Genomic DNA, 13,551 nt, shown 5'->3' on the forward strand with positions numbered 1-13,551 from the left:
GTTCTAAACTGAAAGAAGAGAAATTTAGATTAGCTGTTAGGAAGAAACTCTTTATTGTGGGCATGGTGAGGCACTGGAACAGGCTGCCCAGAAAAGTTGTAAATGCCCCATTCCTAGAAGCATCCAAGGCCAGGCTGGAGAGGGCTCTGAGCAACCTAGTGAAAGATATCCTGCCCATGGCAGGAGGGTTGGAACTAGATGATCTTTAAGGTCCCTTCAAACCCAAACCAAACTGGAATTCTATGATCATTCAGAACTTTTACAAATCAAGCTTCTCTATTTGCTACATCCTCGTGCTAGCTTTTCAGCCCATCATATATCTGTTTTGCAGGTTGTGACCCCTTGGAAACTTCAATGTCTCCATTGACTTACAATTTAATGTACTTGAATAGTTGTTCTTATGAGAATGATTTCAGCCTGGAAATATCTCAGCTAACAATGTCTCCAACAGGAGTAAGAACAAAACTGGTGTGTCCTTTAAAAGAAAAATCATACCAAAGTTGTTCCAAAATTATACAGTAAATAAACTTTATTTCATCTTAGCTCTATTCATACTCGTGCTGTCAACAGTCACAGATCAGCATATGATACAGTTATGTAGTAACTATTTACAATTTACAGGAACACATCTTTTCTTCAGAAAATATAAGTACAAAAGCTAGGAGTAAACAAACGAGGTACTGCAATTTGGATTTATTGTAGGCAAAAGCATATAGAAGTGACCTTCTAGCAAACAATCAAGATCAAATCAGGAGAGAATAGTCAAGAAGAGTGTCTAGTTCATCAGAAAAATCACCTCAATTGCTATCCATCCAAAATGTATTGCACAATTCAATCAAAAATAAAAAAAATAAATAGAAGAAACAAATCATTTATTTCAACTTTTAGAAAACATTCAGTAAAACCTGTATAGAGATACAGTAGCAGGCAATTCTTTCCTAGGATAAAGTCTTTTCTCTCCTTTAAAAAAATAACCTTTAACACAAAATAGAAGACAGTATTCAATAGTAGAGAAATAACCAAATAACCCCTGATTAGCATTTCTGCCAAGGCAGTAGATTATATTCACAGTCCAAAGGTGGTGGTGAGTTTTGGTTCTTGCTGTTCTGTTTGTGACCTTGAATAATAGCTTTTCTTCTTGTCCCTTCTCAAGAGGCAACAGAGATATAAACTTATTTTTAAGCAGCACTGTCATGAGACATTCTCATCACAAAATCTTCAAGATGGTCGTAGCCACAACTAGAAGAAATGAAATCAAGTGTTACATTATTGAGAACAACTTAGAAGCTCTTAATATTAAAATAATTGCATGGTTTATTAATATAATCAGAAGACAGAAGAATTTCAATAAGTCAAACTACCAAACTATTTGAGCAAGCAATTCCATTCCGGTACCTGCAAAACAGTTGAGAAACTGGTGAAAACAAAACAAGGTGTAGCAAAATGGTCAGCAGTCTCACTGGAAATAGTCTACCACATCACTGCATATTAATCCAAACAAAAAAAAATTTGGACTCTCTTGCATAAGGCTTATCATCAAAACTGAAATGATGATGCAGAATTTTGGACCCAGCACATAGCCTCCTCTACAGGAAAATATCAATTGCCTTCACAATGAAGTCAGTATCTCCCTTAATTTCTAAGTTATATACATGCAAGAGTATGTGACAAAAATACTTGAGATTAAGTTGGCAACTACAATCTAATAATGAAGTATGAACAGTTTACATATACATTAGCTGATGTTATGAAAGTGTAACCAATAATTTCTGACAATAAGGTCACTATCAACAAGCCTTTCTGTGATATGTTTCAAAGGCAGCTCAGACCACCTGAATTTTTTTACACCAGCATTACAGACAGCATGACAAGAATCTAAGTTTCAAACATATCTTCTGAAACCTATTCTGCAACAGTGTTGTAAATAGCTTTGTTCCAATTGTAGATAAATGTATTTACAATTCAATTATTTTCAACAAAGGGATAGAGATAACAGTTGCTGATTTTGTCAGAACTGATGAAGGATGTTGGCAAACAGTCCAAACTCTACTGCATTTTAAGTGCAATAAAGTACATTCACAATTTTATTCAAAGATGGAAAAAAACACAAAGTAGAAATCGTGACTGTTAGAGAAATAATTTTTTTCCTTTGGAAGAGGTATTATTTTGTGTTGAAGGCTGTGTTCACATGACAGCAGGAGAGGAAGATAACCTGTCAACTGCAATGTGGTAAAGGGTAAATGGCAATGGCAATAGCCTAAGTTAATTAATTTTGCTCTGACAGTGATGGAGGCCAACAAATGCATTTCATCCAAGAGATAGCAACTGCTTCACATGCACTGAATCAACTCCTGGCAACTGTGCAAAGCTTTCCAGTTGCAAAGGAGGGAAAAAAAGTTGAACTGACCATATTCTATAGAATTCATCTGCAGAGTTTATTAAGTATCATACACCACTAGGGATTCAAATCATAATCTTTATCAGCCAGTGCAGGAAGTTTTTTCCTGTGTTGTTCCATAGCCCAGTCCTCTCTCAACCAGCTATTGCATGTGTGTTGCTTGTTTAGCTAGTCTAGTCTGCTGCAACTTGCATCTTCAGGCCTACGTCAGCTCTTCCATTCTTGTAATGCTACAACTAGCATTGGAGATTCATAATTGAAGTAGCGTAACAAAACTTGAAGAAAGACACAAACTAAGAGCATAAAGCTCCCCTAATTGTTCTCCACCATCTCTCTGCTTTAGCATCTTTTGATATCAAACCAAAGCTGTGATTCAGAAAGGTACTAATGTTTAAACCCAGTTATATCCCAAACCCTCTGCAGAGAATATTCATCTTTTTAAAGATAATGCATTTTCATATTTACAAGATGTAATAATTAATTTCAAGCAGTACAGTATGTCTCCCACAAACCTGATTTGTTTGCCTATTCAAAAAAGGAAATTAAAAAATGAATAAATACAAAACAAAGCCAAGTGCAATAAAATTCAATATTACATATTAATTGATCTAAAATCTGATTTCATTTCTACTACTGAGATTTTTGTGGCTCAATCAACATTTGAAATTATACTTAGGATTAGGGTCACTCAAAAAGATCGGTTTTGAATCAGTATTTACCATTTTCAAACTCAGCTTTGTAAAACAAGACATGATTAGGAGGAAAACAAAAATCATCAAATTATCATATGCATATACAGCCAAAATTTGTTCTTTAATGAAGGAAAGCAGGCAAGAAAAAAAAACCAGAAGAACCTTTAATTGCATAATACAGATTTCATTTTACATAAAACAAGAATGTATTATACTTCACTCACCCACACGCTAGCTAAGCACAGACTGGTGGCATATTCAAAAGATACCACTGCGAGGTGAGGCAAACTACAAAGCCAGGAAGAAAAGAGCTTATTGGACTATTTGATTGATAGTGTTATGTAGTGTTAACAAATAAGAACTCTGTGGACATCTATGGATGAAATGCTGCAGTTAGATCACAACATCAACATAGTAAAAGCCAGATTACTGAAGATTACATTGATCTAGCATATATTTATTAACCAGGAACTGCTACAAGTTTTCAGAAACTTGTTAAATATATATCCACTAAGAGGGTATAAAATTACTCACAGATACTTTAGTACCACACACTTAGTCTTAAGTTAAGTAAGTAAGTAGCATAGTAAGTTAATAATTTACACATCAAAATTACTTACAGATGCATTAGCAATAAACTAAAAGCTCTATGTTAAAATGCACATTTATGCTGTAGTTCAGAACTTCATTGCTCCTGAGAGCTAAACATTGGATATTTTCATATGCAGGTATCAGTCCAATATTAAGTATGGAGAGACATTAGTGCCATGTCAGTCAATAAATAGAAACTAAAAGAAACCAAGCATATTTCTTGATAGCATAATTTATAAAGACATCTCTAACTTTTTAGTTCTAAACAGAATTATGGAAGACTCATGCCCAGAATAATTTGTGCTTCAGCAAATGAACATATAATGTTGAAAGTAAAGGAAAAAATACTTCTTCCTTCATAATATGCCCTAATATTTGAGTTTCCATTAGATGTGTAACTCAGTCTCTTTGTGGATTTGGAAAGGAGAGAATTCATAGGCCAGATATGAGCCAAGAAGGGACTGCTATGTGAAACCCAAAAGCTCTTTGAACAAAGATATAATTAACAAATCAAAGCACTTGTAGCCTACAAAAAAATCTCACTGTGTGTTTTAGACAAAATTTAATACCAAGGATGAAAATTTGTTGGATGAATTCAAGTTGAATTTTTATTTTGTATCAGAAGTTGTAAATGTCTGTTGTAGAAAGAACAGGTTTAAATATCAAAAAGCTGAAGTGGCTGCAAAACAAGGCCCATCTCTCTTTTCTCAAAATCTTTCCTAAATATTACTCTGGCTTATCAAAACAAAACAAAACGAAACAAAACAAAACGAAACAAAACAAAACAAAACAGTCTCAGCTTTCTATTTTAATGTCAGAGAGAGAAAATAATGCTTTGAATACATGATACTGGAGCTACAGTATAATCAATATTTTTATCCTCTAAAAGTATTTGAAATATTTAAGATTGCAAGGCTCTCAAAAATACTAAGTGTACAGGAAAATGTTAAAGTACTTAACACTTTCCTCAAATGTGATACTGCAAGATGAAAATACAGACTTTTAAATTTTTCTTTTGTGAATCAACAGGACTTTAATGTATCTACAAGTGAAATGAATTTTTATTTTATTCTGTATTTGCAAGTATGAAATAAATATATATGCAAGGTCAGTGAGAGAAACAGAATGCAATTCTTCCTCTCACTTTAATTCCTAAATATTTCACTAAGGTGACCCACAAAGAGAGGGTTCACAGTGTTGATTCCAAATCACATGTAGAGGAGACTATTACTGCTGTTTTTATTTTAATTAAAAGTAGCTCCTATACATAAAACAGTAAAAGTAATACCTAAGAAATGCTTATGCTCAAATAATTTTACCTCCTTATCTGTTTCTCAAAGCCAATTTCACCTTTCTAGTAAATAGGTCAACTGCTAAATACTAAGCAAATGTCAAAAAAAAGGGGAAAAAAACCAACACCAAACTGTTTACAACTCTTATTTTTGACCTGTCCTGACCCAGAGAAAACTAACATATTTTCGTGTTTTTTCAATACAAAAATAAGCAGGATCATACAAAAACCCCCAAAACCTAATCAAAATCCCAAGCTTGTTAGGATACCCACTTAAGATAAAATAGTACACATCGTACTTCAAATACATATCTCAGGTGATTGAGATAATCAACTTTCTATTCTACAAGCAAAATGCCTGTTGTTTTTGCCAGAAATTTTATCTCAGGGCTGGTAATGTTTCTTGATATATTTTTATAAAAACTGGTATGACTCCACAAAAACGTCTAAATTTAAGAAGCATTAATTTTATATTATTTGATATGTCAGATTACTTTTTTAATTCCACAAAATAGTAGTGATACTTGAACTTACTTTGGTCCTATCCATCACTATCAGAAATATGTCTTAACTGAGGAAAAATACTAGTAAAGCAAACATGCTTGCTTTTTTTCTCACTCTTGCTATAAATTCAAAACTAGAGCTGGAATTTGATATTCCACTGAAGAAAAGTGAAGTAAGGAGAAAAGGAGTCCACCTGAATGTGGACACAAAGAAAAGAAGACATAAAAATTTTCTAATTCCTTATTCTTGAAACCTACTCCTCTTGCATAAAATTGATTTACTTACATAACTTACCACTGGTCGAGCGTCTTCTCGTTCTAGTATCTTCTGAGTCTGATCTGCTGGGAACTTCAGCACTGTTGTTATGACCTTGGCCATTGTCTGAAGAGATATAGGTTATCCATACATAATTCCACATCCACAAAGATGTCCGTAATATTTTAAATTAATTTAATTTAGTAATACTGGATACTATTTTATTAATGTCAGTGGAAAACAGTGAAATCAGTAAGATATAACTATTTGTTTCACATTGTATATGCATAATGTGAATTATATGAAAACAATTTTTGCACATTGTCACAAACTTCAGCTGCTGTAGTGGGATTTAAGTTCTACGGCATCTATGCTCAAATGATAGAGTCCATTAATAAGACAGCATACTAGATAAAGTGCATGCCTAGAAAAAGCAATCTGTCAATCTTGTTGCAGATATCCTGCCAAGCAAGAGGCAAATAATAAAGTTGGATTGGAGGGCAAGACAGTAAAACTTCTCAGCAAATACATATACACACCTTGGTAAAGCAGTTTACAAAAAATGTGTTTAATTACCCACATTAAAAGTCACTAATTCCTGACTCTTAGATCCGCATCAACCTCCACATTTCTCTTATGTCTCCAATACTGTAGACGAACCAGTGCATTCATTAATGTCTTGATTGCATTCCAGTATCATTTACTAGGATGCATAATTGGCAATACATCCTAGATAATTTGCACAGATTCTTTTGAACTCTGTTCAAAAAAGAGGAAGCATGTCCAGAGATATAACAATTCCACTACTGAATCACCTTTGAGACAAGGGATACATATTTGCACTAGTATAGGGGATCATGCACAGAGAAGGGCCACCAAAATGACCTTACAAGGCAGAATTAGATTAAAAAAATGTCTTTTCTTGTCCAGGAACAAAAAAGTTGAGAGAAAGGAACATCTGTACTGAGAAGATAAATTTACAGATCTTTTAACTTAAGAACTGTGTTGGGGTAGTGGTGGAAAGCACAGTAATACTTTACAAGCATACTTAAAACTGTTTTAAAAAGTTCTATCATTTGCATCATCACTGCTCATGGTTTTCCAGTTCACGTAGCAGGATGAAATCAGTTCTTAAGATATATCCATAGATTTATGATTATGTGAGATAATCCTGAAGAAAGCAAACACGAAGCTCAGTGTCCTCCAGAAACACATCTAATGAATGAAAGGAAACCAGCATATGAAATCAAGAAGCCTACTGTCCAGCTTTTCACTACTTTTAAGAGTGAATTAATAACATCTAAGGTATACAGATTCTATAAATACTATGAAACATCTTTAAGCAACTACTGAAGAGGTATTTCACCATCTTCAGCTGGTAACACAGCTACTAACAAATTGTTATTTAATCCAACTGCAACTTACCATGTCTGTGTCAAGACTACATGAAAAGATCACTTTTGCTTATATTCTGCATACCAGCTTTCATTTTACATAAAGTTTGACTGACAAAGAGACTTTTACTGATAAAACTGTATCTACCCATAATGGTTTTTGTCTTGATAGGTACAGCAGTGAGAGATGTGAAAACTCCCTCCACCTACCACTCATCTTGGCAGGCTGATGAAGTCTTGAAGTTATGAATCATGTCTCTTTGGGAAAAAAATGTGAAAGCCTATTGAATACTTTATTGTCAGAAATAAACAGCACATACCAAATCACAAACACATGATAGTTCACATCATACAGCAAGATCACCTGTCAGCATATACAAATTTCCATACCTTTGTCTCACGACCCATCATATATTCAAAGAGCACTTTCCTCAAGTATTCAAACTCAGTGGGTTCCTCAAATAGGGAAACGTCAGTATGGTGAAGGTTTCCATCTGTGTAAACAAAAAGAGAATATTTATTCTGAGAGTCATTCATCCGAATCCAAGTTTCAGTAATGGCACAAAACCAAACAAGAACAAATACTGTATTCTGCACCTTAGATGGAGTAACTGCAGCCCTTCAGAAAGGCATTTAGGGGTGCTAGTTGGCAGGAGGTGCAACAGGAGTCACCAGTGTATGTGCCCTTGGCAGCCAAGAGGGCAAACCTCATCCTGAAGTGCATCAAACACAGCATCATCAATTGGTCAAAAGAGGTGATCATCCCATCCTATTCTGCATTGGTGCAGCCTCACCTTGAGTACTGTGTGCTGTTCAGGGCCCCATTTAAAAAGAATGGGAAGGTACATGAACACACCCAGAGGGTACCTCTGGATAAGGTACTGACAGGCATGTCCTATGAGAAGAAGCTGAGGAGACTGGGTTTGTCTAATTTGGAGAGATGGAGGCTAAGGGGTGACCTCAGTGCTCTCTACGGCTTCCTGAGGAGATGTTGATAGGCAGGTACTGCTCTCCTCTCCCTGGTACCCAGTGCCAGGACACATGGAAAATGGTTCATCTATCATGGGGAGCTCAGACTTGATGAGAGGAAACATTTCTTTACCAACAGGTGTCAAACTCTGCAACAGACCTCTTGGAGAGGTGGTTGTTGCCTGTTTATCAGTGTTGAAGAAGCATTTGGACAGTGCCCTTAAAGACATACTTTACCTTTTCATCAGCCCTGAAGTTGTCACACAGCTGGACTATGAAACTGATGTTGGTCCCTTCTAGATGAAGTATGTTTCCTGCTCCTCTCCCTGTCAGTACATGCCGAGGAAATCCTTGATCACATTTCTTCCCAGCCCTGCACTAGCAGAAGGCACTAAATACCCACAACCATCTCCCATCATTGGCTCAGTCACCTTGAGGGAAGCAGGCATGGACCTTCTGAGGGGATGAGAGATGCAGATCATCCTGAGATAATTTGACCATTTGCACAAATTTGCAAAAAGCAAGTGTGATGTGATTTTTGAAAGTCTTCTGAGTTCATCCAGCTAAGATGGGTCTGCACAGGATGGCAAAGCCCCATATCTCTAACATTAGCAAGGCTCAATGCTTGAGCCCTCTGTCTCATGCAGTACATACTCCTCAACTAAACAGCTGCAAATCTTTTGGAGGTGAGCAATACCTGTTCATTTCCCTGTGCATTTTTCTTAATTAATCTTACATTAAAAGAGTCTGAGAGGAACAGTATACCACCAGAGAGAAGGTCCATAAGCACATACTCTATCTCCAAAGTGTCTAACCACCAGTGTCTAAAGGACAACACATGAACAGCGCAAGTCTACTTCTGCCTGGGTTCTGGGGCTGCTCACAGGCCTTGGGTAGCTGGGACCAGCCTCCTGGGACCCCCACCATCTCCTGCCAAGGGCCCAAGGGATGTGTCCCAGCTCAGCCTGGGACCTTCTGTCCCCACCTGTGCCCTGCTGTAGGTGTGCCCATCTCTGCCCCTGTCTACTGGACGCTCTTGGGTCCTGTACTGAAGAGAACTTAAGAACTCTGATACAGAGCTCTTTTAATCGGATGACATAAAACTCTATTATAATAGACAAGAGAAAACAAGGATGTCATAAGTGCATTATGTGTTTTAAAAAAACCTGACGTTTTATTTTCTAGACCAAACTGTATCTTTCTAACAAACGAAAAACTTACTTGTGATGAAAACTGAGTAATTACCTCTATATGGTGTTCCAGCTGATGTGACATACATATTTTTCTCATAATGTTTCAGCCGGTCTTCCAGTACATGAATCTAAACAGAAAACAGTTGACATGATAAACAGTGTTAAACCTAAACAGCAGCTAAAAGAAGCATAACTGAAACAGTTTCCAGCTACATATCATCTCTTATAAAAGCAAAATACATTTGCTTTTTAAGGAAGGAAAACATTAAAAACTGTGTTATTAAAGACTGTCCCAATGTTGCACATCTGCATATACACATAAAAATATATATAGCAGATGTTATGCATATATTATATATTCATGTATTCATTTTATATATAAGCATATATATCTTTTTTGTAGATAAAAAAGCTTACAACAAAAATTATACTTAAACACTAAAAAAGGTTTCGTTTTGAAAAAAAAATTCAAGAATTTCATAAAGTGCACTGTTCCCTTTTTCACTGTGCAATTCTTTGCTAACCAGTATCACAAGCATGTAGTGTTTTTATTCTCAGGGGATAGAGGAATACTTTGAAAAGGACGCAGATCTTCTGAGAGCAAGTATGAGTGAAAACTATTTTTTTGTCTATTATATTCATAGTACCTTGTATGGAGATGTACCACATCGTCACTTGAAAAGAACAAACCTTTTAATACTGCAAACTCCAAGTATCAAACAAGAATACTTCTTACTCATTCAACGTGACCCTTACCTGCTCTTTCAATTCCTGCTCCTTCAGTTTTGAATCATTGACTAGTGTTGTCTTCTGTGCAAGTTGTGCCTGAAAAGACAGTCACGTCTGGAAATTGCTGAAAATACATCATAGGTACCTTTGCAATAAACCTATTTCTCCTTTTAACACACACAAACTTATAAGCAGTATTTCAGCTTTAAAACTGCCCCGCAACGAAAGTATTAGAGAGAAAAATAACGTGTAAGACGTACCTTTAGTTCTGTTATTGTGACCTATAACAACAATAAAAATTTAGATTAAAATGTATGAAAAATACTGACTATATCAAGCACTGGAGAAAGAAATATCAATAATTGAGTTCTTATACAGTGTATTAATTGAGGATGACAAAAATTGAAATTACCCAATAATAACAACTAGTCTTGTAAATAGTTTAAGTTATTTGTATTGACAATACATAAAGCTGATATTTAAATTATCTCATTTAATTTTGTAAGACAATCATCATAAATGTAACTTAAAAGAAGCTAGTGTTTCCAAACGTTTATGAAATGCATATTGGAGATGAATAATAATTGAATGAGTATGAAATACATCACAGGATGCCCTAACTACAATTAATACTATTCAGAATATTTTATGTTTTTCCTTAATTCTTCAAGTCACATTCGGAAATGTGAACATATACCTGAAAATAGCTTCAGTTAAGAGCTTCATGAGCTCTACATCTTGCAAAGATGTTTATAAAGTACAGAAAAAAGTCTAAGCTGAAATTTCTATCTTTCAGTGTTTCAACTCCTAAGGAAAATAATGCTTCAGTAGTCATGGATGTAACTCAAGGCTGCATAAGCATTTCAACACCAAATAATTTATGTGTGAATTTTTTTTTAAGGTAGGCTAAACCTTACAACAGAAATGGTACGTATTCACAGAATCACAGAATATTTTAAGTTGGAAGGGAGCCACAAGGAGCAGAGTCCAACTTTTAAAGTGAATGGCCCATGCAGGGATTAAACCTGTGACTCTGGCATAATTAGCATCATGCTTTAACCAACTCAGCTGATCTCAGGGTCAATATTAATTTTTTCTTCCCAAGCACCTTTGCAATTGTGCGGAAAAGGAGATTTATTCCCTGTCTCAGATAGATAAAAATCTGTGGGGTCTCCTACAGACAGAAAATAGGGCAAAATCGTTCCTCTAAGGATCTCAAACTTCTAAGTTAAATTCTTGCTTCTGAAAACCTCAATCAGACATTTATTTTCTGATATGGAGAGACATTTTCTGATATTTTTACGTCCAAACATTAGTACTTATAGTTGTTAGTATTTGTCAATTTTTTATCAAAATCAGACAAGTACTGTTCCAATATCTAGGGTACACTTCATGTCAAAGTGGATATGTTATGTGTAATGTTTAGTCTAGGCTGACAAGCAGCAGCACAGAAAGTTTTATGAAAAACTTCTGTGATTTGGGAGTCCCTGATCTTAGACAAAATACGTTGCCCACAAAAAGTTGCATCCAGTCAACGGAAGACTTCAAACTGTTTAACTACTAGTGCTGAAGGGTAAAAAAAACCCAAAAAAACTCCAAAATGTTGCAAAGCAACAAAATAAAAAAGAAATCAAGTGAGACAAAAAATACAAAATATAATTTATATAAGGCAAATATAATCAATTTGAATGCACTGTAAAATCCAGATGTGGATTTATACAGTTTTGTTCAGGTATTTGACAAGTTCCACAGGCCCTGTCTAATTTTCTCATATAGCTCTGTAATGCTGCCTATATACGCTATTGTAGCTGTTGCAAATATGTACTATTGAACCAGGTTAAAGCAAAATTAGTTTCCTACAAGCATACCAAGCACAGACAAAACACAAAATGAGACAGGAGTAAAAATTAAAAACAACTCAATTTCTAAGTAGGACAAAAGAAAACTACTTGTCAACCCCAGAACAGATCGTGTCAGAGTAAGAATTAAATCCTGAAATACTGATAAAATAGAAACTGAAAGCCCACTTACATTACTCTAAATATTTGAGCTCTTTGGATCAGAAGATATACCAGGAATTATATGCAAATTCCACAGCACAATCTATTAGAATAATTCCATTGTTTTGAGATTAAATCACCATTGTGAATCGTACATTTAGTTGAATCAGCTATGCAAAAGAAATCTGGTGAGCAATTTGCTAAATTTGAATTTAGTTGGAATTCTCAAAATTACTCAAAAAAGTCTGATGCCTATATTCTAGAGAAATCACATATATACACTCGGGGAAAAAAACAAACAACAAACCTGCATTCTCATTCTGCAACTACTTTGAACCTGCATGCTTTAACTGTATCTAAGTATCGGCACTACTACACAACCTGCTCATCTTCCCCCACAAATGAAACCATCTTTATCCTTTAAAACTAAACTGTTTATCAGTGATGGAGTTCTCTGAACTGGTTTGTACCCAATTATACACTAGAGAACTCCTCTGTGTTTCTCCAAAGTCTGCCATGGAAACTCCAAGGAGTAGACAGCTGTGGACGACATTGCAGACACAGGCAAAATTAAATGTTCATTTTGTTAATTGTAAACATATTCACTTTTAGACATTTAGTATTGGCAATATTCAAATACTTTACAGGTCATTGCCCATCTGTCTGATACATTTCTGGGAACAACTGAGGAATCATAGAATGCTAACAGGTTAGAATGGATCTTAAAGATCATCTAGTCTCAATACTCCTTGCCATGGGCAGGGACACCTCCCAGTACACCAGGTTGCTAAAGGCCTTATAAAACCTGACACTGAACACTGTCAGGGTTGGGGCATCCACAACATCCCTGCGTAACCTGTTCAGTCTCACCACCCTCAAAAATTCCTTCCTAACATCTACTCTAAATATCCCCTCTTTCAAGTTGCACCCTTTATTCCTTGTCCTTTCACTACAGTTCCTGATAAAAAGTCCCTCTTCAGCTTCCCTGTAGGCCTCCTTCAGATACTGGAAGTTTGCCTCTTCTCCAGGCTGAACAGCCTCAGCTTTCTCAGTCTGTGTTCACAGGGAAGGTGCTCCAGTCCTCTTACAAACTTCATGGTCCTCCTCTGGACTTGCTCCAACAGTTCCATGTCCTTCTTATGCTGGGGATACTAAAATTGTTCACAGTGCTCCAAGGGGACTTCCTGGCCCCGCTCCTTGTGATGCAGCCCAGGACTTGATTGGCTTTCTCAGCTGTGAGCACACACAGCTGGCTCATGTTGAGTTTTTCATCACCTGTAACTCCCAGGTTTTTCTTACCAGGGTTGCTCTCAATCACTTCTCTGCCCAACCCATCGGTGTGTCTGGGGTTGCAGTGACCCAGATGTAGGACTTTGCACCTTGCTTTGTGGGACTTCATGAGGTTTGCTTCAGCCCACATCTCAAGCCTATTGAGATCGCTCAGGATGGTAATACCCTTTCCCTCCATTGTGTTGACTGCACCACCACAGAGCTTGGTGTTTTCAACAAATTTGCTGAGGGTGCACTCAGCACTG

General features: G+C 36.1%; 1 protein-coding gene across 4 annotated transcripts in view; it reads right to left on the reverse strand.

Annotated features, from left to right (window-relative positions):
* Positions 1–500: 500 nt before the first annotated feature.
* Positions 501–13,551, reverse strand: part of GOLGA4 (golgin A4) — a 77,540-nt gene continuing 64,489 nt past the window's right edge. Inside the window, exons 19-25 of one of the 4 annotated variants that reach the window (XM_066557627.1) lie at positions 10,277–10,297; positions 10,044–10,112; positions 9,340–9,415; positions 7,516–7,619; positions 5,771–5,857; positions 3,315–3,378; positions 501–1,239 (exon numbers count right to left, since the gene is read on the reverse strand). In XM_066557627.1, coding sequence (XP_066413724.1) covers positions 3,349–3,378; positions 5,771–5,857; positions 7,516–7,619; positions 9,340–9,415; positions 10,044–10,112; positions 10,277–10,297 — 387 coding nt within the window. In that variant the 3' untranslated portion in view covers positions 501–1,239; positions 3,315–3,348. Of the gene's footprint in view, positions 1,240–3,314; positions 3,379–5,761; positions 5,858–7,515; positions 7,620–9,339; positions 9,416–10,043; positions 10,113–10,276; positions 10,298–13,551 lie in introns of all 4 variants that reach the window. The other 3 variants (XM_066557619.1, XM_066557642.1, XM_066557635.1) reach the window with 3 other exon arrangements.

The sequence above is a fragment of the Molothrus aeneus genome, chromosome 1, assembly GCF_037042795.1.
Source record: "Molothrus aeneus isolate 106 chromosome 1, BPBGC_Maene_1.0, whole genome shotgun sequence".
In the NCBI taxonomy this organism is placed as follows: Eukaryota; Metazoa; Chordata; class Aves; order Passeriformes; family Icteridae; genus Molothrus; species Molothrus aeneus.